The sequence below is a fragment of the Bacillus rossius genome, chromosome 11 (assembly GCF_032445375.1).
Source record: "Bacillus rossius redtenbacheri isolate Brsri chromosome 11, Brsri_v3, whole genome shotgun sequence".
Classification (NCBI taxonomy): Eukaryota; Metazoa; Arthropoda; class Insecta; order Phasmatodea; family Bacillidae; genus Bacillus; species Bacillus rossius.
In genome coordinates this window covers 54,313,454-54,336,937 of record NC_086338.1, presented here as the reverse complement: position 1 = coordinate 54,336,937, position 23,484 = coordinate 54,313,454, and the positions used below count along the sequence as shown (strand labels likewise).

The following is a 23,484-nucleotide window of genomic DNA, read 5'->3' as shown; positions in this document are numbered from 1 at the left end:
CTACAAAAGAAATGATTGGGGTTTGCTGAAAATGCCCCGTTCTCGAAGCAGAATGGCAGAAGGCGAAGGTGCACAAGCCAAGGAAACGAAAAAGCGAACCAGAAATCCATCAGGTGTGTTTGACAGTAGCTTATGCAAACCGATGCACAAACAGCTCATAAGGTTTATTTTTTTATATTATTTTATTACGTATTTCAAAGAGAAATGTGATTATTTTTATTTAAATGTTTGGATGGCAGAACCTTCGTTGACGTTTTGTGTAATGATTTTTTTAAATGAAATTATGTAATATTGAGCTTATTACGTTTGTGTTTTTAACATACTAGTTACAGCCTGGCAGTGCGAGAGCGCCTATTAAATTATTTGTGTATATTAATGCCGTGTTTTTGAATAATTGATGAAGATATTGTGTGTTGCTACGAAGAAAATTTCTGCGTTTTAGACCCTTCTGCGCACAAAATGCCCGCTGTTCAAAAGATTACCAAATGTATTTTTAATTTGCGGGCATGCGTTCATGTGTGAAGTGCTTTATTAGGGATTAAGATCGTGTATATTTATAAGTTTAATAACAGTCTTTGTTAGGTTGCTCAAAGAAATAAGCAAATATATAGTTTATATAAGATATGTGCATATTTTGGTGTTGGTGTTTATTTTTCTGAAGAAAACGTTTTTAAAGAGTGCTGAGAGCTTCAGAAAAAGAGTAACGCATTTTTAAAAGTAAAGTTTTGGATTTTAGAATTGTGATTTTGTTATTTTTCAAAACTCAGGACTGAAAAAAAAAATAAACATTACATTTTTATAGTTGTTTTGAACTCGTGGGATTTTTAACTAAGTCTAGGCTACATTCACGATAACATGCAAACGGCATATAAATAGCACATATGCACACACACACACACACACACACACGCATGCAGAGCAGTTTGAATCATTCAAATTTTTTCAGTATATACGCCTGTCTAAATTTTCAGAGTGAAAATTTGAATTTTGTTATATTATTTACGGCAGCAGTTGTTCACCTAATTCCAAGTGTTTGATTCCACTATTTTGGTTTTAGTGTTAAGGAATAATAAGGTACCAAAAATTCAGAGCAAATAAGTACATATGCAAAGTAGTTTTACTATTTATCTTTTGAATGCACATATCAAAACAACTGTCACTACTGAAGTAGCATACACAGTGGCCGGGGGCCAGCACAGAGAAAAGTTAGAAGTTCGTCAGTTTGTGCACAGTGTGCGTTCGGTTTTTCTCTGTGCATGATGTATTTTTACAGTGTAGCAGCTGCTATCTGTGTGTTCATTTAACTTAAGTGTATCTGTGCTGTACGTATGCTGTTGCGAAACTAGCTGAGCTGTTAAGCAGCATTGAGGTATTGATCTCTTTGGGAATAGGTTATGCTGCGTAAGGGTCCTACATAGACAGCATAGAAGTTTCAACTTGAACAATCTTAACATGTTGATGAAAGTTTGTGGGACTCAGTTGTGTGGTACTGATAGTTTGCTTCTTTGACTAAAGATAACTTTGTATACTGTTAATTTAAACTCCTTAATAGAACTCTGGCCATAAACAAAATTAAAAAAAAATCAAGTTCACATTATATTGGTCACAGTGAGAGACTTAATAGTGTGGTAACAACTAGTAATGAGAGAGTGAATTTTGGAGCGATAGTAGCAGGTGTGGTACAAGTAGTACTTGAAAATTACTTTCGTAATGAAACAAGCATGCAAATGTATTCCCGCGCATGTTGCTGTCGTTCCCCGTGTCGGAAGCCTCGGCAGCCGGCTGACGGGGGCGGGGCGGGGGGCCCCCCTTGCGCAGAGTGGAAGCGAGAGAAGCGGAAGCGGCTGCGCGTCGCGGGCAAGTCGTACATCAACAGCAAGGGCGACCTGGTGCAGGAGCGGAAGATCGGGGAGGACTGCCGGTGCCGGCGCAAGTGCTACACGGTCGTGTCGGAGGAGCACCGCCACAAGCTGTTCGACGGCTACTACTCCCTCAACTCGCACGACGAGCAGAACGCGTACCTGTTCGGGCTCATCCGCAAGCACGACATCGCCCGCAAGCGGCACAAGGATTCGGACAGGTGCGGGCCGTCGCTCAATTCCACTAAACATAATCACTATCACACTTGTATACTTCCTAACGCAAGTGTGATAGTTTTATCATATTATGTGACAAGTTTTTCAAAGGTGGTATGTTAAAATTTTTTAATCTATGTTATTTGAATAAATATTCCTAAATTCGATTCGAAAAAAATTTGAAACTCGTGATTTTTTTTTAATTCAATTCAAATTAGATTTGAACTGAAAAATCACAATTCGCAGATGTCTAAAGCGTACACTGCGTCAGTTGTATAAATTCATTATGTTTGACTAATAAGGTTTCGATTCATCTATGTTTATGTGGTTTTATTTAATTTACATTTGTCTCATTTCAGATTATTTCGTTAGTTTCGCGTTCATATGTAGCTAAGGTAACATTTCATTACTTTTCAGTTCTTTTCGTTGATTTATATCGGTACAATTCAAACATTTAATTCAAATAAAGTTTGATTGAATTAAAATAGTTTTATTTCATAAGAATTGGTTTCTTTTGGTTCTTTTAATGTAATTTTACTACAATTCATTTATTTCATTACATTTGGGATCTTTTCAATTCATTTCTATTGTATTGTATTGTATTGTATTCTATTGTATAAATTCATTTTGTTTCTGGCAGTACTTCAAATTCTTGATTTTTATATACTTAATACATTCAGTCTATAATTGTGCCAAAACTAGCCATATTATAATCATTATTAGTAAATACTGTATGTGGCTATCATTCAAATGTGTACTGAAAGTTCTATATCACTTATAAAACTTGCATGATCCAGAATATATTGATCTAGTGGTACATGATGCTTGTGGTTTTAATTCAGTACGTCGAAATATCCTTGACATAGCAGAAACTTGTTATATAACAAGGAATTATGATCATAAGTTGAATATGGATTAAAATAACTTCCAAAAGACGTGGTATTAATTGTTGTTTGTATTGTGATAGAGTTGATTTTTATTCAGGATCTTTCGATGTACAATTAAAGTAGCAAGCATCAAGTAACACATAATCAGCGTGTACTTGTAAAAATGATGCAAAACAATTTCGGAATGTGTTAGATGAATATAATTTCCAGTTTGTATCGAAATTTTAAAATACAAATGTTAAATTATTTATTATTCTGGCTGTTTCGTGAAGTGATTGTAGGTCTAAAGAAGAAATTGTTTGGGTTTTCATGTTTGGTTTGGAAACACGAAACAGTTGTTTTTCGGGAGTTATGTTGCTGGTCCTTTCCACTAAGGTATCAACTGATGTGCCATATTTGCAATGATACTAGACTAACGTGTAGCTCGGCTTAAGTTTAAAAAATTTATGGACATAATTAGGAACCGAGAGGTTAAGGATCGCACTAGTTTTGGCGATGCTCTTTTCAAAAGCCAGTTGATGGCCAAAGCTATACAAGACACTGAATGTTTTTCTGTTCCGTGAACAGGCGAACATGTTCGTACAAGTACTTTGTGCGGATACGCGGCAAGGAGGTGCAGATCTGCCGGCTGGCGTTCGCGCACATCCACGGCATCTCCCCTCACAAGATCCGCATCCTGTGCCAGAAGCAGGACCAGAACATCATGTTCCCGCGGGACGGGCGGGGCCGGCACGAGAACCGGCCGCGCAAGATCTCGGAGGAGACGCTGCAGCAAGTCCGCAGCCACATATACTCCATCATCAGGTCTGACCGGGTGAGTCGTCCTTCGGCCCGTGCGTGTCCACATTCGAGTCGTGCTCTTGTACAAAGATTTGTTCAAATATAGTTGCGCTAGTCACTTGAAGTAACACCCTAATTTGTTCCAGGAAAACTGAACGTTAATTAAAACAGCGCTTATCAATTTTTTTCTCATAAGAATGTATGTTAATCAAATTATTTGCTTTCCAACAACGGAATTGTGCTTGTTGACTATTTTTTTGATCAAGACACTGCTCCCATCAAGATCAAATCAAATTATTAATTATACATACATCTAAATGCAATTAGAGTGTATTTAAGTAATCATTTGAATAATATTTAAGTGTATTGTGCTGTATGTTATTGTTATGTTTGCTGTTATTGGAGAAACAAAATTGTAATTCGTATAAAGTTTTTGTGCATTTGTTAATATACCAATGCACACAATTAAAAACTTTTTTTTATCAAACTTAAACGGAATTCATTTCAAAATTTTATCCAACATTTTATTTCGTAATTGAGTTTTTTACCACATTGAACTATTGATTTTGTATATATATGTTTATGGTTAAGGAATGTAATGGTCATATAAAATAGCGAGGTGGATTATAGCCAGTGATTTATTAACAATATTTAATACACATTTTCATTACAGGATTCCAAAAATGACGCATGATCCGAGCATTATAACTTGGGTTCGAGTCTTGAAATCAATCACTTGCTTAAGCTGCGGGCGAACACACAAACCGTCGGGATTAAGTCTCGAGCAAATATCTTATCGATGCTAACAATTACTAAAAGAATATTATGGGCTGATAATTAAAACAAATGATCCATGGCAAAACATTATGTGTTCCAAATTCAATTAATATTAAAATACCGGCTCGTTTAAGACAACAGCATAATGCTGACGTTAAAAGTTTATAGCCCATGCAAAATAATGTAAAAATAAAAATGGGGCTCCAGCGTTATTACTAAAACTTTTACATTTTTTTCGTTTAAGGAGCAGTCAAAGAAATGGTGTCATTATGGCCAGGTATAAATAGTATGATAATAAATAATAACACCAGTTTCGAGGCTTAATACTGTAGTTTTATTACTAATCCTTGAGGATCACTGGGCTTATCACTATTGACTGCAAAGTCCTTGGGCGTAACTACTGACGGCCGCAGCAGCGACATGAGGTTGTACTTAAGGTGGGGTAGAGCTGTTTCTCCCGCTTGACTCCCAGGCAGGGGTTCATATCCCCCTCGTGCCAACGACCTTTTAGGCCCATAAAGATATTAACCAAGCTCGTCTTTGGCGTGGCGCTGACTTCAGGTCAAGTGTACTGGAAGCCGCGTACAAGCTTCGCCGGTTCTGTTGGAGCATTGCTAGTGGCATTCCAGCAGAATTAATAGGAAAACATGTCTCCACAAACTGCACAACCCTCCCGTTACGAAGTCGTGTTTTGTAAGAGAGCTCGAGTTGCTGGAAATGCAAGGACTAGAATGAAGAATTGGTTGGCACAGCGGGAATGATTTGGATGGGAAATTTAAAGATTTTTCATGTGCGCGATATTTTGGAATGGATTTTGTCTACGTCAGGGCCTCTTGAGGCGATGGAAGGAGGTGAGATGCCGTTCGGAGCATCGAATGAATGATTGGATGGTGGGAAACGGCAGTACCCGAAGAAAACCCACCTCTCGTGGCAGTTGCGAAAACCCACGATTGAACGCCGGCTGTACGCAGGAAAAAGTGTCCCGTAACGCACATTGTCCCACTACGATGTGTCCCGTTACGCTCATTGTACGCTTGCACCACATCTCTCTTCCACTTGATTGGAACAACCATCAATTTGACTTTTCAATCATGTTTTCGTCGTTTTGAATTATTAATATTATGTAATTTAACGATCGTCCACCGATTTTCAGCACAATCGGTACAGTTATTTAAAAGTAATGTTGAATTTTCTGAAACTCCAATACATAGTGTAAAGTGTTCGAAAATTAAAACTAAGATTCAGTTGCGTGAGCGTCCCTGACGACGTGGGCTGCCGCAGGTGCGGGAGTTCCTGAAGGAGGAGAAGCACAACGGGCCGGACCTGAACATCACCAAGATGTGGAAGGACTACCTGGAGAAGCACGACCCCAACTTCTACAGCCTGCAGTTCACCAGCGAGAAGCCCCACCACCACGCCCACCCCCCGCACCACCACCACCACCTGCAGCTGCAGACGCAGGCACAGACGCAGTACCAGCAGCAGCAGCAGCAGCAGCAGCAGCAGCAACAGGGCTTCGCCGCTGGGCACCAGTCCCAGCACCTGGGCCACCACATGCACCAGCACCACACGCACCAGCACCACGCCGTGGCCTACCCCGACCTCGCCCAGTACCAGACCATGCAGGTCATGGCCACCAGCCTGGGCCTCGTGGGTCAGCCTCTCCTCCCTTCGCTCGCTAGAACCTTTGAATATTATATATTATACTGTGTAGAAGTCGCGAGTGGATAGGATTTACTCTACGTTTTTCAGGAGCGTATGAGGAGCAGCTTGGGAACTTCACCGCTGCCGTAACGCCCTGTATCGTCTTAGGTTGTTGTTTGCACGTTAAGAGCGCAGCACTGTCGCCCGCTGTCATTCCCCCCGCACCCCCCCACCAACCCAACATTCACTGCAGCTCAAGGTCGTTCAACGGGAGTTTGTGCGTCGCAAAAAACTGTAGGGATGAGAGGTGGGGTAGAGGGTGGGTGGAGGACAACGTGTGTTTGAGGGAGGGTGGGGAAGGGGGTGTTTGAAGAGTTCGACACTTGTCCGCTAGGGACCACCACGAGTCGATGCCCTAGAAATGGTGGCGATTGCGCCTGGCGACTTCTATACAGTATATGTGTGTATATATATATATATATATATATATTCAAAGCTAGAACATACGCTGTTAATACACATTTAAAGTGTTTTTTATTTTTTAATTTAAAGTTTTATGTAATTATAATCCTTTGACATAGGTATGTCTTTAACCTAGGCCCTTTTCATTCGTTCCTAATAAAACACACCAAATGCGAGGACTGCCAGACAGGAAACGAACCCAAATCCCTTACAGTTGTGAAGTGCACCAATATCAAAATATTGTAATTATATAAAAAATTTCATTTTAAAAGCAAGCGTTATCTATGGGCATGGATAAAGGGGTGTAGTCTAAAGACATATGTATGTCAAGCTCATATTTACATTATCTTTATTTTAAAATATGTATTTTAATACTTAATATGTGTGATAGGAATGAAAGGGATATATGTGAAAGACTTACGAATGCAAGAGGATTTTATACCATTTTTTACTAGGGACTTTGGTCAAAAGACATAGCTATGTGTTAAGGTTAAATATAATCATTTTTATTCAAACATATTTGATAAAGGACTCATATGAATTTTATAATTTCTGAGATGTTCTTATTTTATATATACTTCTAAAAGTGTTATGTATTTGCTAATGATGTGGTGGCCTAGCAGGTAATAGCATATGGTGATGACCGTAACGGGATGCTAAATGTTCAGGGGTGCTTGAGTTAGTTAACTGCGAGAGGTCAAGGTCATCTATGAAGATTACCAAGATCATGGTCGTTCAGTTCAACAGTCAAGGTCATCCAAGCTGGCCACGAATCCTGAATCCCAACCCGCAATCCGGTGTCCCAATACACAAATAATACTCCTACTTATATTGTTTCTTAATTAGGGTATTTCTTTGGTTAATCACATCTGCATTTGATCATAAAAGCTTTTGTTTTAATTAATAGCGAGTTACAATCCAAAGAAATTTTTTTTGCGTAATTGAAATAAAATAAAAGTATACATATATGTATTATTCACAAAAATAATTGAAAACTTTTAATTATTAACTACATGTAGAGTTTTTTACCTATTCTGTTAGGATGTTTCTTAGGTGCTTAAAAATTGTAACTTGCTAATTGGGACATTTAGGCATGTTTATAGATCAAAAAGAAAAGTGATTAAAACTGAAAAAAAAAAAAAATTTAACGGCTTGATATAATTTTTCTTTACTGCTAAGAAGCATGTGTTGTTTAGGCTTTTTGATTATTAAATTTGTTTTTCTTCCAACCCGCTTTCTCTCTTAATGTCGATTTAAAATTTTTTTTGTAGACCACCAGCAGCAGACCCATTACGGGACCCACGCTGTCCACAACCACAACCCCCACCCCGGGCCCCGGGAAGCGGACGGTCAGCAGCAGCAGCAGCAGCAGCAGCAACAGCAGCCACCCCCGCCCCCACCACCACCCCCGCCTCCGCCTCCCCCGCCGCCGCTCCAAGTGAAGCTGGAGAAGACCAAGGGGCCCAAGCCCATCGTGAAGCACTGGCTCTACAGCAAGACGTTCCACGACGAGTTCAAGTTCCAGGACTTCCTGTCGCTCAAGAAGAAGCTGTGGATGCTGAAGGAGGAGAAGACGGCGGCCAACGCGCAGATCAAGACGGAGCGCAAGCAGAAGTCGCCCAAGAAGATCTCGCGCGAGCGGGAGCTGCAGATGCAGGTACGGGCCTCGTTTTCAACCAGCCCTCGTTTGCTTACTGTAATCAGTGAGGCGAACTCTTGATCTGATCCCCCGAGTCTCGTATGTTTACCTGTTACATTTTTTAATAATTAGTTTTAACACTCGGTAGTTCTACATGGACTCTAAGTAAAGAACAGCTTTGACACTTTTAAATATTGTTTAGTATGTTTATTATTTTACATTATAAGGACAAATAATTCACAGAATTGTAGATAGAAACAAAAAATTTAATAGAGATATGTTTGGAGTATGTTTTTGATTCTTCTTTGAATGTCTCTTTGTGTGCACAAATGTGTGACTCGAATCGTACATCTTATCTTGAGATATAGTTTGCTGAAATTGTTAGGGTCGATATTGTCTCTCGCAGCACGTCGGGACTGCGTCAAGGCAAACTTTATCCTCTCTAGGGTGGGTCTGTATGCTGTGCGCAGGCGGTGTCGGCGAACACAAACCAGTCGGCGGGAAGCGTAGGCTCGGGGCAACAACAACAGCAACAGCAGCAGCAGCAGCAACAGCAGCAGCAGCAGCAGCAACAACAACAACAACAGCAGCAACGGCAGCAGCAGCAGCAGCAGGTGGCGGCACCCGCGACGACGGACATGTACATCCTGCCGGTGGGGCTGCACGAGCTGGCGCAGCTGCCGCAGCAGGCCTCGGACATGCTGGGCCAGCAGCCGCACCACGCCATGCAGCTGAACCTGCACACCTTCTCCGCGCAGCAGGGCGTGCTGAGCCCGCTCGTCAGCGCCCAGGCCACCACGGTGGCCGTGCCCGCCCAGGTCGCCACCATGAGCCTGGCCCAGAACTCCTGCAGCTACATGAATGTCAACTCTGCCGCCTTCTACCAGTGAGCAGCTCTCTTTCTCTCTCCTCATCTAACCCCTGCTTTCCTTCCCCCTCTCTACACCTTGCCACCTTTATCCTGTTGCCCTCTACACCCTGCCACTCTGTATTATTCCTCCATATACACCATGCTACTCTATATTATTACCCCCTACACCCTGCCACTCTATATTATTACCCCCTACACCCTGCCACTCTATATTATTACCCTCCTATACCCTGCCACTCTATATTATTATCCCCCTCCCTTATGCCCAGCCACTCTATATTATTACCCCCCTCTACACCATGCTACTCTATATAATTCCCCATCTACACCTGGCCACTCTATATCATTCCCCCATCTACACCCTGCCACACTATATTATTCCCCCCTCTGCACCCTGCCTCTATGTTATCCCCCTCTACACCCTGCCACTCTATATCATTCCCCATATACCCCTGGCCACTCTATATTATTCCCCCATCTACACCCTGCCACTATATTATTCCCCCCAACACCCTGCAACTAAATTTTTACCTCCCCCCTTCAACTCTATATTATTACCCCCTACACCCTGCAACTCTATATTATTACCCCCCTCTACACCACTCCACTCTATATTATCCCCCTCTACACCAGGCCACACTATATTATTCCCCCCTCTACACCAGGCCACACTATATTATTCCCCCCTCTACACCCTGCCACACTATATTATTCCCCCCCTACACCCTGCTACTCTATATTATTCCCCCTACACCCTGCTACTCTATATTATTCCCCCCAACTCCCTGCAACTCTATATTATTACCCCCCTACACCCTGCCACTCTGTATTATTACCCCCCTCTACATCATGCTACTCTATATCATTCCCCATCTACACCCGGCTACTCTATATCATCCCCCCCACACCCTGCTACTCTATATTATTCCCCCCTACACCCCGCTACTCTATATTATTCTCCCCTACACCCTGCTACTCTATATTATTCCCCCTACACCCTGCTACTCTATATTATTCCCCCTACACCCTGCTACTCTATATTATTCCCCCCAATTCCCCGCAACTCTATATTATTACCCCCCCTACACCCTGCTACTCTATATTATTCCCCCCTCTGCACCCTGCCACTCTATATTATTCCCCCCTCTACACCATGCCACTCTATATTATTCCCCCTCTACACCCTGCTCCACAAATACTCTGCTCCACCTTGCCCCTCTACATCATGTTCCCCTTCCTTCCTCTAAACCTAACCGCACCCTTCTTCCACTACACTGTATCCTTTTTTTCCTTCTTTCCCTTCTACACCTTGCTGCCCCTTTCTACCGTCTACATCCTGCTTCCCCTGTGGAGCCCTCGGTCAGTTTGATCCCACCCTTTTATCTTCATCTATATTCTGTAATCTCCATCTCAACTGTACCATCTATTATTTCTTATTTATTATTTATTTTTATTTTTTCCTTGTGTCTTATCATATTTACCCGAATAGAGGCAGAGGTTTTCCTAGAAACACTGTTCCCAAAAACATTGGAATTCTAAATTATACCGTGTTTTATCACATAATTATCACACTGTTATTTTAGGGCATAAATATTAGAAAAAATAAATATATTCTCACATAAAAATCGCATGATGTTTTTGGTCCCGCTGTTAGATTCCGAGCGCTTTGTACAGCTAGTAAACATGACCTTGCCAAAGATCACAGGCCAGAGCACTGGGCAACAGCAATCAATTTTTAAAAAATTGCTTTCAGGTAGTGTGGTAGTTATAATGGGCATATATAGTCATTATAATTAAAGTAAAAATCATTAAAGATTTACCTGCACTATATGATTTACCGTCCAAAAAAGTAAAATTTTCGGTCCCTCCATTTTCTTCATGAAACATACATTATTTTTCCCTGTGCAAGATTTTGCTCATAATCTTCTTTTCTGGTATAAAATTGTGTATTTTAATGTTTAAGTCCAGTATTTGTTAGGTTTTTAACTACTTAAGTATTTAATTAACAGAAATATGTACAAAGTTGTCAGATGTGTAAATTTTCTTTTAAAGACATTTTAAAACATAAGAATTATCGGTTCGGCTTTGTTGCCAATGTGTACAGTTTTTAACATTGTAGCCAGCGCTAGTTGGCATCATTCGTGTTTGGTTACATTGATGCCCTTATAGAATGCGTGCACGTAGTCGAATATCAATATTGATAGCTCACATATTGCATGCAACACACGCGTTCTGTCTCGTGCCGCATTCTGTCGTGGTTATTGTGCACTACTACAATAATTACGAGTATACTACGTTAATTTGAGCTCATGTTCAGGTCACTGTTATTGTTATTCTATTTTAAGTTGAATGATATAATTGTTGTAGCATGACTAATTAATTTAAATTGTTTAGCGTACATTTTTAATACTGTTTCTTAACTAAACGTACTTTTTATGCAACATGCTTTGTTTTTATCAAAAACTTAACCTCTACAAAAATGCTTTTCTCGCATAAAAATGGCACCCCGACTTAACAAGCTTGATTTTAGCATAAAATGTGTAATGATTATGTGATAAAAACACTGCAGTTTTTCAGAATTTTTACAATTGTGTACCTGTTACGGATTATCGTTTCGAAAAACTTGGCATATCTGTAGGATAGGTTTCAAAACAAGAAAAAAACTCGTTTTTTTTTTTGTAATGACAACCTAAAGTTGTACGCTGTCAAGCAGATAGACAACTGCAAAGAGAACGGTAATGCGAGTTCCCGGAGAAGAACATGCAGCGGTGAAGGATGTATAAAAAATAATACTCAAAAGTGGGTGACAGTGATTCGCATGTGGAAAAAGGGTAATAGTTAATTATTATTTTTCCAGGGAAATAAAATTGTAGGGGTCAGCTTGCAATTGAGGTCGCCTTCTGTTCATGTAAATACTGTGCTTCTCTCGGCTCCTTTCATCACGTATCTCATCATCTCGTATCCTTCTTCGTGTTTTTCTGTCTCATTGCTCTTTTATTTTTATCTCCCATTTTGCCTTTTCTTATGTGCCTATCCTGCATCTCATGCCTTACCTCTCGTCTGATTATCTTGCCCATTAACACATGTTGATTTCATCTCAATCTTCTAAACGTAGCATTATTGTCCTTCGTATTATCATGTGTTGCAGGCCTTTTGACTGTTCCGTTATACAAATGGTGCCGCAGGCAAGCCTGTGAAAATAGTCTACCAAAGTTGGCAGGCCGCTGAAAATTTGCTGAAACAGGTGTAGTAAAAAAAAACACAAGAAAGTAGATGGCATCATAAGCAGGTCTTTCAGTTTTTTTTTTTTTTAAAGTTTAAACAATTTAAAAAAAATCAATCTATATCTTGAGATGGTAAAAGGCTTTTAAATCGTAATTTTTCGGATGCTTGCTGCATGATCAGGGTGGCTGGGAGATTAATTCTTTGAAATAATTAAACGTGGAAATTAAGTAATTATTGGTGAAATGTAGCATGTTAGGTCATGGAATCAAATTAAAAGGTTAGTATTCGTTGTCCACTGTCACCCACCCATCACTGTGCTTTGCATATTGTATTTTGGTTGATATTTTAAGTGTTACAATTCTGCTGTAGTAGAGTAGAACTTTATTCTTTTACTTTTATGGTGAATGTGGCACTTCAGGTTGATGTAAGAAACATCACTTTTGACTTTTTTTTTTTTTTTTTTTTTAATAGGAAGCGTGAGTATTTAGGGTTTGGTATACACACAGTTTTTTTTTGCTCAAGAAAACATTGTGAAACCTTGAAGTAAAGGAATTAATTCTTTTTTTGGGTTTTGCTACCTTATTTAATAAATGCCTATAATGGTAAAAAATAAAGATTTTTTTTTTTTCATGCAGCCATTAGGCCTGTGCGATTAGCTGTTTTTAGTTCGAATCAAATTCGAATATCAAATTATTCACGAATGCTAATATCAAATTTGAATAGTAAGAATGAGAATTAGAATTCAACAAATAAAATATATATTTTTTTCAACTCATGTAACAACTTCTGGAAAATTTGACATATAATACTGAAATGAAAGTTTGGCTAAGTTTAGTCAGCTACAATATTTATATCGAAAATGTTTGTTAAAATATTTGAATTATGAAATAATTTTTTTTTTAATCATTCAGTTAACCTAATAACTTAACCCAACAAACCAACCTTTCATTTTAGTTTCTATTTGCCTTTTTTTCCACAACCTGCTACTATACATATTAATCCAGAAAATTTTTGCAAAATGTCAAATACTATGAAATCTATTTTACGAAAAACATTAATATATATATTTTTTTAAAATTATGTATTGCTAAATTAGTGATTGAATGAGCTAATATTTACATATTTAAACCCCAGTTATTCGCAAATTTTTGTTGTTAACTGCAACCAGGTAAATTTATTTTAGTTTAGTAATATTATACAAACACAATTTTTTGCTAATTTAATTTCACATTGTCTGTTTATTAATACATATACAGGACGAGTAAGTTGCTACTGCATCACATGGTGTTAGATTGATTGTGACTATTGATTTATATGTTGTTGAAACTATGACAATTACGTCTTTTTGTTTCAGTGTCAATGGAATGTCAGTGTTTTGTGGTTTTGTAGTCCATGATTGTTTACATTTTTTTTTCTAACTTCTGGTACGTGTGACGAAAAGAATACAAATAATGAAATAATATTTTTTTTCAAGTTTGAAAACAAATATGCTGCATTTTGAATTATTTACTTGATTTTTTCCATTAATGTTTAGCGAGACAGTAGCGACAAAACTTTGAATACTTGTTGCAAGTTTAAAACGTCCCTTATTGTTTTTTTTTTATTATGAATTCCCATTAAAAATCATAAAAGGGTTTAAGGTAAAGTAAAAGTTTATTATTGGTATTCAAATTTGAATAATTGCATAGGCCTAAAGGCCATATGTTAAAAAAATTAGGGTTGTGCAAATTTTTTGTGGTGATATTGATGTCAAAAAATTTTGAAACAATTGTCATTAATTAATCTTATTTGAATAAGAAATTCTCTTGATGAAAAAATAATAATAAAAGAACATGTTTGGATTAATGAATTTTCAAGTAGGTCTAGTTTTAGTTGGAAATTAATTATATACTTGTGTAAAAATATATAATGTATAAACTAAATGTCAATCAACATATTTGTACAGTTTTATGTAGGATGACTTTAATATAACATTTTCTAAGTTTAGGATGTATTAATTTTCAGCGTAAGTAGAGTTTTAACACAAGTTGGTTTCGAATATGACAGCATCGAACTGATATAATAGGTCCTTGAATATGACATTATATAACGTAAACTATAAGACTTATTTTTAAATGATTATTTCAAATATAATAATAAATTGAATGTAAGAGACACTAAAATACAAGGACTTAGTTTGTAAGATGATCTTAAGTAAAAAGGGTTGTGTTTGACAAAATAATTCACAATGGCAGAAATAGTTCAATGTTGCCCAGCTCACTCGTAAAAAAAATTAACTTTCAATTTAGCCTTGAAAAGTTCATATTTTTAATTATGTCTGAAAAAAGTTACATTTTAAATAAACCTATTTATTTTTCAATTTTAAAGAAAATATGTATTAATGTTAACTTCTTTTAAGTACTAAATAGTGTATACAAGATAAATTTATTACATATCATATTTTCCATATATTGCAAAAGAACAAGGAACGTTTTGTGATTCTAGAAATTATTTCCATTAAGAAATAAACCTTAACAAAGTTTTAGTTTTTGTGCAGTTCATAAACATTTTAATCATTTAGTTTAAGGTAAAGTGTTTGCACAACCCTTAAAAAATTAGTTTATTAAAATAATATAGGTTAAATTGTTTAAACTTCAATGAATTGGTATCTTCTGAGATACGTAGCTCTGTATGTACTAATGAAGTAACCCCTGATTTTACTTCAAAGAGCTGTTAGAAAAATGTGATCAAGTGATTAGTATTAATTTGTTGGCCCTAGTTCTGTTGTTCAGGCATTTTAAAATATAAATTTAAATAATTATTAAATATATAAATTTCTTTAAATAAATAATTATAAATGTAAATCATTAAAAACTTTTGTGGGTTCAGTTTAGAAAGTGGTTGGTGAAATAGCTGATGTGTTTCTGGAAAAGTGGTTATGTATTTAGAAATAGAAATAAATATGAAGTGTTCATTTTTTTTTTTGTGCTTTATCTTTCACATTATTGTTACAGTAACTTTAATAACGTAGGTTAGTATGGAATAGTTAAAAGTGAATAAACTTAACAATTTTTTTTTTTGTTTTGTTTCAGAGTTGCACCATCTTTAATGTGATCGGATGCCACGGATAAAGATTTGCCTTGGAGCTTTACGAGATATTTGACTGTTTTGTTACGTTATTTGAAAGTAAGTTTTATATTAGTATCAGTCTTATTTTTATTGTGATTTTTGTATCCACTGTCAAGGCAGCACTGGTGCTCAGTGTAGTCCTTGCAATTATTCGAAGAGACTAATTCTAAGTCTGTGAAGTTTTGAAGTTGGCCAGTTCACAATAGGCGAACAATGTAGATCACAACTATACTGAATATGTTTTGATTCCTGTATTTTTTGACTTGCTTAATGAAATAGGTTGTGATAGCTCTCTCGTGTAAGCACAGATCAAGCAAAGTGCCATTTGTCAACTGGATTTTTGCGAGGAAGGGAGCCATTAAAAAGGTGTTTCAGTTGGAACACCAACTTACTGCATAAAGATTTATTCAACAAAACTCTACAACCACCGCAAAAATATTTGCTATTGTAAAATAAGTTCATTGGAATAATTTTTATTTCCAATGCTTTTAGGAGTTTTTTGTGACACTTTTTTTACCTTGAATTATTTCAATAAAATCATTTTATGACCGTGACAAATGTGGCTGCGGTTTCAACTAATTTTTTCATGTCGAACCTGCGTTTGGTTTATCAGTAAAATGCAAACTCAACCTGTATGTTTTTTTTTAAATTCTAATTTTGTTTGTAATGTTATATACATCTTTACTAATAATTCAGTTTATTTAGGTAGCCTAAATAGTAGGCCTGTGGAATGTTAAAAATTTCAAATGACATTTAAACATTATGAATATTCATTAGTATTCAAAATGCAGTAAAACTGTAGTACATCCCTGAGTTTGTCAGTTTGTACAGTAAGAATGTATACATTCATAGTTTGAATATTCTAATGTGCCCGATATAATCGGCCATAGTTTATTTTAATCGTGGACAGTGAACGGCAGAAAGGCTGAAGTTCAAATAGCGGGTACAATCTGCAATCTGGAAATTTTTTGACAAGTTCAGAACAAGTGATCATTAAGAAGGTTACAGTGAAAAAAAACTGAAGTTTAGAATTTGTTTCATTGACTTGATTGTGATGGCTGTAAAGAGAGAATGATAGGGGTCTGATACTAATAATTTGGTACTTGATTCGATATTATATATAAATCTAATATATATGTATAGCTTTTAGTTATTTGCTATGAATAAATACACCAAGTGGAAATCATTGATACAAAAAATTAAATTGAAAAAAATATATATAAATATATGATTGGAAATAAGATAATTTGTTTAGAAATTTTGATCTTTTTCTAAAACACTTTACGAATATTGTTTTTTATTTGTAACAAATAAAATTAATAAAATTAAATTTTATTACTGACGGTACAAATCCCAATTTTCTCGAATCCAATTCTCAAATTTGAATCCCAAAGAGTATCTCGAGTATACCACTTGGATCCGAATCTAGGTATCAAGGGTTGAAAATAAAAGGGTGTACAAGAAATGAAAAATATTAACTATGGTGTTGAAACATTCAACCCTTTAAATATCTGTTCCTCAAAATAAGTTTCCAGAATCAACACACATTGTTATTTTATTTTTATATTACATGTAAAAACTATACTATAGTTGGGAATGGTGTCAGGATAGGTATGAGGAAATTAATTGCCCTAGTAAATTTCAGAGGTTATTTGTGTGTTAAATTTTTTAATGTACATTATTTCTTATATTATTTTTCTTCAGATATTTTTCCTCAATTACATATTGAATCCATTAAATACTAAGAATTTTATGGTATTCGAGAATTTGATTGATCCGATCCTTTCATTTAATCAATTATATTAAAAAATAAATTTTAAACTTGAAATTTTGCTGGTGGTATTAAAAAAATGCATTGCCAGTTTTTTTTTTATCTTTCATCGTACACCTCTCTATTATTGTTCCATGCATATTTCTTTTTCATTTTACTGCATTTTGGATACATTGGATACATTGTTGTTTTTATTTTTTATGAACTATTGTTTATTCATAATGATAGGATTATTTTCAACAAATACAGCAGATAGTTCTTCAATGATATTGAATTTACCAAAACAGTGTCATTATGACTGAGATGAACTTTTACAATATAATAATTTGTATAAAAAAAAATGTAAAACTACTGGGAAAAATTCAAATAAACCAGCAAGTATATGTGCGTTTGAAAAATGTACCAATGTTGTTACGTAAAAATTAGTTACTAACTCCACGCTAAATAATTTACATTAATTGAATTAAATGTATTAAAAGATTACATTTTTGTATTCAGTAGTGGAGTTTTGATTAAATATGCTAATTAGTTTCATTATTTTTATTGCGATTTTGGTGATTTATGGTGTATTTACTTTTTACTTGCGTTTTCGGTGTTATTTCGGTTTTATCGCAATTCACTGTGTAATCTTGTCCCTAGTAATTTGATATTCAATTCAATATTTGATTTGAATAAAAGAAACAGGATTCGCAGAAGGCGGGATGGTTCTTCTTTTGGCCGACTGGGCCCCCAGCAACACGACGGTCGTTGCCGATATCTTGTCCACCAGCAGTTACGTAAGGAGATCATTTACCTGCCTCGCCTCCGAGTTTTGCAGCATGACACAGAACACCAATCTGGGCCGGAGGTTGTAAGCGAAGGAAGGCACAGGCTCATACTAGATCAGAGTTCCCACAGACAGGAAAACCGGGAGAACTCGGGGAATTGAAGAAGATGTCTTTAAAATACATGGGGGTGCTTTTTCTTATGTGCGCGTGTTATAAGTTATACTTACTTGACGTAATAAAATACTTACTTTGATTTTGCAGGCAAATAATATAAGTACTGGAGTGATATTATAAATATGGTGACATTGCAATGATATAAATTCAATCTTATTAAAAAATAATTTATAAATAAAGTATTTTAGATTAATATAAACATGTGTAAAATTAATTATTTTATTTAGTAAAACAGAGATTAATTTTAATTACATATTAAATATATTATTACACTTCAAGATATTATAAACACAATTTTTATTACTAATATTCACAATAAATAATTTTTTTAACGATATTGACTAGTATTCATTAACAATCACGAAGTTATATGATTTAAAGGCACATATTATATAATTTTTATTTGTATGTAACCTTATTTTCATCCTGTCAAAATTTTGTTGCATGGTGCTTTTGCATCGTCATCAAAATTTACTCTTCATTTTGTTTTAAAAAAAAAGTATCATTAATATTATTTACTAGCATCTTAATGTCTTAAAACTGTATATGTATTTACCATAAATTTGTCCACTGTTAATTATTTGTATCTTAAATTTTTACTTTTCAGACTGGCATTTATGGGTTATGTAGTTTTAAAGAAAGTGTAAACTGTATACGGTGCAGAAAATTATTTCGAAGTCAATTCTTCGCCGTATTTTTTTTGAAGTGTGTTTTGTATGATGTGTATTGTTATATGTTAGATTGCCAAATTCACCATTGAGGTGTAAAATATTTTGGATGGGTCGGGAAAACTCTAGGAATTTGGCTGAAGTGAAAGTGTGGCAACCCTGTACATAGTAATAATTTACCAAAATAGTTCTTCCCCATCTTCGTTTCTGAAACAGCAGCATAAGTATTGCGTGATGTGCAGACTTCATGCAACAGTGACATAACATGACCTGACATGTAATAAGTGTGTTAAGCTCTTGGAAAATGCTTTCATTTGACGTCTAATGCTGGAAGATGTGGTAACAAGTTAAAATGTGTTATCCCGTTTTCCTTAATTATTTCAGTTTGATTTTTTTCTTAAATTTTATATGAACTAAAATATAAACTAACATTTTCACAGGTCTAGTAAATAGTTAATTTAGTTTTCAGCAGTTTGTGTATACCTTTATTATTTTGTTTTGATTAATGTGTTTTTACACACTTATTCAATGTGAAGAATGTTATCTTAAAAATATATACATATTAAACTAGCTCCTAGAAAAATATTACGTATTTGTAAAGTTTTGTATGTTGTAGCTACTATTTTTTTTAATCAACAGATATTGACAATAGTTTTGAACATTTACAATGTGCTGTATTAAATGTTAAATTAAGAAATAATTTTTTTAATATAATATATAATTTGCCAAGAGATGTTTTAAACCATTAAGGGAATGTGTATTAAACTGAAATTTTTTGTCCTATTTTCAAAATTTTGGTAGCAATTCATTACATGTCAAAGTTATGGCCGATGGATGGATCCATGTGGTAATCCACAGGGGTTGTTTGCAAAAGGGGGGGGGGGGGATATGTATTACCACCTCCACCCCATTTTTTTCCTTGAAGCTGTTAAAAAAATATGTGAGATCTCATTGAAGGCAGTACCGTAAAACGGTGTGAGTATAAACAGTAGGGTGAATAGAAACAGCCTGCTCTTGGAATCATTTAGTACAAATTCATCAATGAAATTCAGTCTTAATAATACTGTTAAATAACTAACAAAACATAAATATTTTAACAATTGATTTCACACGATTCTTTGGGTTGGACTGTTTATATTCACCCCGCTTTTTCTATTAACCTCATTTTACGGTATGTTATCTCTAGGAACAAGATTATATGGTGAATTGCGAAAAAACCGAAATAACGCCAAAACGCTAGTTCTATCATGTAATTAAGTAGCATGCACCCAAAACTTAATTCGAATAAAAAAAAGTTATAAAAAAAAGAATTTTTAAATGTTTGAAATTCAAGGAATGTCATTATTTCCTGACAAAAGAAATTGAACAAATTTTCATGATTCGAAAAAAATAATTTGATAAATGATTGCACTGTAAAAATACAGCACATAAATTTTACTGCTATTTTGGTGGAGTAAGTATTAAAACATAGCTTTTATAAAAATAAAGACAGTAACACCAAAAAATCTTGTCTCTAGTCAGCTTGGGTGCTGCCAAAGGCAGTGATGCGTGTTGAGAATGATAATGTAACTGTTCCAAACTTGTTGTTTACGTACATAATATGTTCTTTGAGTAAATAATTCTCATGTTATTTTTTTTTTTTAATTTTCCACCGGAAATAAACTCTTGTACCCACTACTGGTGATTTGTCAGGGTGATGAGCATCATTATACTATCACAGTTTTTGTATAGATGGAATATTAATGTTCTATTATTTTATATTTAAAAATTAACTAAGTTGAGAAAGACTGAAACAGGTGCGCAGTGTATATTATGTGAACATATGCTAGAATGTCAGGCATGACACATGCAGCTTTGTTTATTGAGCCGTTATCAATGCCTATTGACTGAGAAAACATCGGATAGAAATTTCAAATCAACCTTTGTTGCAGCTGCAAAATTATACCACCAAAAGTTTTATAGCTCAAACATATTTTACAGTGATTGTACCACTCAAGTGCTTTTCATCAAATTTATTTTTTATGATTTCATCAGTGATATGATGCCATAGTAAACAGAGTGTAAATTATTGAATGTTAAAAATTGAGCTTCCATTCAAAATGAATTAAAAGTTTCACATTGTATAAGTTACTTCCAACAATATTTTTATATTATGAAATAATTTGTGTTGTAAATCAATTTGCCAACATATAAGGATTGTACTTGGTTTTCTGTAACATCGGACCCTCCAGCTTTTATGAATATGTTAACCATTTTGACTATTTTGAATGTGACTGTTTTATATACTGTTGGTAAGGATGATTATTGATTACAGTATTGTATGCAGGATTTAAATGTGTGCAAAATTTCAAGCACTTTTGGCATGTTATATGCATCCTTTTTTTTTATGTATCATAAAACCAGTTGTAAAAATTTGTAAAGAAAAATTCTTTTTTTAATGTGTAAGCTATTCACAGGTAGATATTGATTGTCCTGTTTATGTCAAGAAATACGTAGCGAACATTTGTCTAGCGTGTCTTGTGCGAATATGAACTTGTTCAAATGGGGTTACGAATTGCCCCGGTGGCGGTGTGTTGTTTAGTGTACGAAGAGTTTGTCATCGGAGACATTCAATATGAACTTGTACATACAGCAATGTGCAGTTTTATAAACTTGTGGTTGCTGATTGAATCACAGTCTGTACTATTCTATGTACCGAGAAAACAGTTTTTTGTGCCATCTTTTACAAATGTGTTGTAGTTGATATTTTTTATGTTGTGGATTCTGATGGAGAAATGTGTTGCAGTTCCCTAGTCTAGATTTTAGATACTTAACCACTAGATGAACTGTCCATCGTCTTATGTACTGATTTCGCATCATCATGTACTAATGATTGTGCACGTACTCTAAATAAATGCACAGTTATGAAATGAATTTAGTCCCGTGTTTGTATAGAAAAAAATAAATAATTACGTACTATTTATTTCTTATGTTTTCAGCACTTAATTTTGTGAAAACACTGCAAGTCAATTAATTTATGTGAACCTAAAACCATTTATTGTTTATTTAACTATTATTCAACTACAATATCTGTGTTTGCAAGGAATGGAAAGCCTTAAGCCAGTGAGTTAGTTTTTTTTGTTTAAGGTTGTGGACTGCCCTGTGTAACAGAAAAAAAAGTTATAACCATAATTATTTTTTTTTTTTTCCAATGGGGATTTGTTTGAATTATGCGAGATGACAAGAGTAACATCAAACTACTTACATGTAAATAAAACATGTTTTATATTAATTTTTTTAATTGGATGTATAAGAATTTATCAAAGTTTATAAAAAGAAATTCTCTGATGTCAAGAAGTTCAATATGTATAGTAAAACTATGACATGTTTGAATTATTTCTAATAATTTAATGTTTTTTTTTAACACTTATGTTCCTAATTTATTTAGCAGTTTCAACATTTTAGTGCCAGATGAAGCCATTTGAAGCAAACTTTACACAGACATCAGTCAACTGATTCCTTAGTTTCAACTTATTCTTCTCTTTGAGAAAAGCAGTTTGCAGGTGCAGGCTAAGAAATTTTTTTTTCTCATCAAATTTAGAGCAATGCTGAAATTTCTAGATTCATAAAATAATTGTTCAACTGTCACACTTTTTCAAAAAGTTTAATTTTTACATTAGAGTAAAATGTTAAGATACATGCCCAATAAAGGAAACAAATTTTTATTGGATTTTTAATTTCCATGCTCGCATAATGCAACGAAACATTTTTAACATTAACATAATGCAACAAATTAATAATATGATTCCAAAAAAGTTTACACTTTCTTTAATAGCTATTCAAGTACCTAATATTTAGAGACCCGGAAATTTCGCAGATTCGTCTGGCTTCAGAGTTTAATTTAAGGTAACAGGTGTGCCCAACCCATGTTCGCTTTCCCATTGGTTGATTTCTTAGCGAGGGCATGTTTATCCTCGTTAATTGGCACTACCCGATTCGCCTACTTCTCTACTAGCGGGGCGTTGTTGGCTCACGGTCGTAGAGGGGCGTGTCCAAGTAACTACGGTCCAATCAAGAACACGGTGCGTGTGTGTGAAGGTTTGCATTCTGACGTGCGACTAAATGAATGTGCGAAATTTCCATGTCTCTACTAATATTCTATCAATAATATACATTTTGTATAATACTGTCTGATGAGAGACATTTACCATTGTGTATCCATTCAATGCCTAGGGAGTGTGGCACTTTTAGAATTTCCACCCAAATTTTGTTAGTTTTCAATCAACAAAAAGTACTTCCAAATTTGTACTCTGCAAACTGAAATCTGGCCATCACAAGAAAAAAAAAATACTGCAGAAGCAACAATTTTTGCAACTTATTTTGGTAGCAAAACTGTAAGGAAGTGCACAACGTATTACAGCAACGGCCTAAATATTATTTAAGGTTGCACACGAGAGAATAATAAATTTATTTTCTGAAATAAATGATTTTTCCACAATGATACTTTGTCATACCATCTGCTAATGGGCAGAGTGCAGTCTACCATTTAGTTTTTCAAGCTTTGGACAGTTGATATAGCATGAATATATTTTCAGTTTACATTTGGGCATTACTTTGTCTCAGTTTGCATTGAATTGAAAAATGAAACGTGGACGGA

General features: G+C 35.2%; 1 protein-coding gene across 4 annotated transcripts; it reads left to right on the top strand.

Moving 5' to 3' along the window:
- Positions 1–21,810, top strand: LOC134537010 (uncharacterized). Of its 4 annotated transcripts, XM_063377185.1 has the most exons (8): positions 30–113; positions 1,819–2,080; positions 3,530–3,776; positions 5,801–6,173; positions 7,897–8,282; positions 8,735–9,150; positions 12,284–12,379; positions 15,432–21,810. In XM_063377185.1, exons 1-7 carry the CDS (start codon positions 32–34, stop codon positions 12,330–12,332), a joined length of 1,815 nt encoding a protein of 604 aa, XP_063233255.1. In that variant the 5' UTR covers positions 30–31; the 3' UTR covers positions 12,333–12,379; positions 15,432–21,810. The 4 variants fall into 4 exon arrangements, with proteins under 4 accessions (XP_063233257.1, XP_063233255.1, XP_063233254.1 ...); XM_063377187.1 differs by lacking the exon at positions 12,284–12,379 and having other exon boundaries at positions 1–113; XM_063377184.1 differs by lacking the exon at positions 30–113 and having other exon boundaries at positions 175–2,080.
- The last annotated feature ends 1,674 nt before the right edge of the window (positions 21,811–23,484 follow it).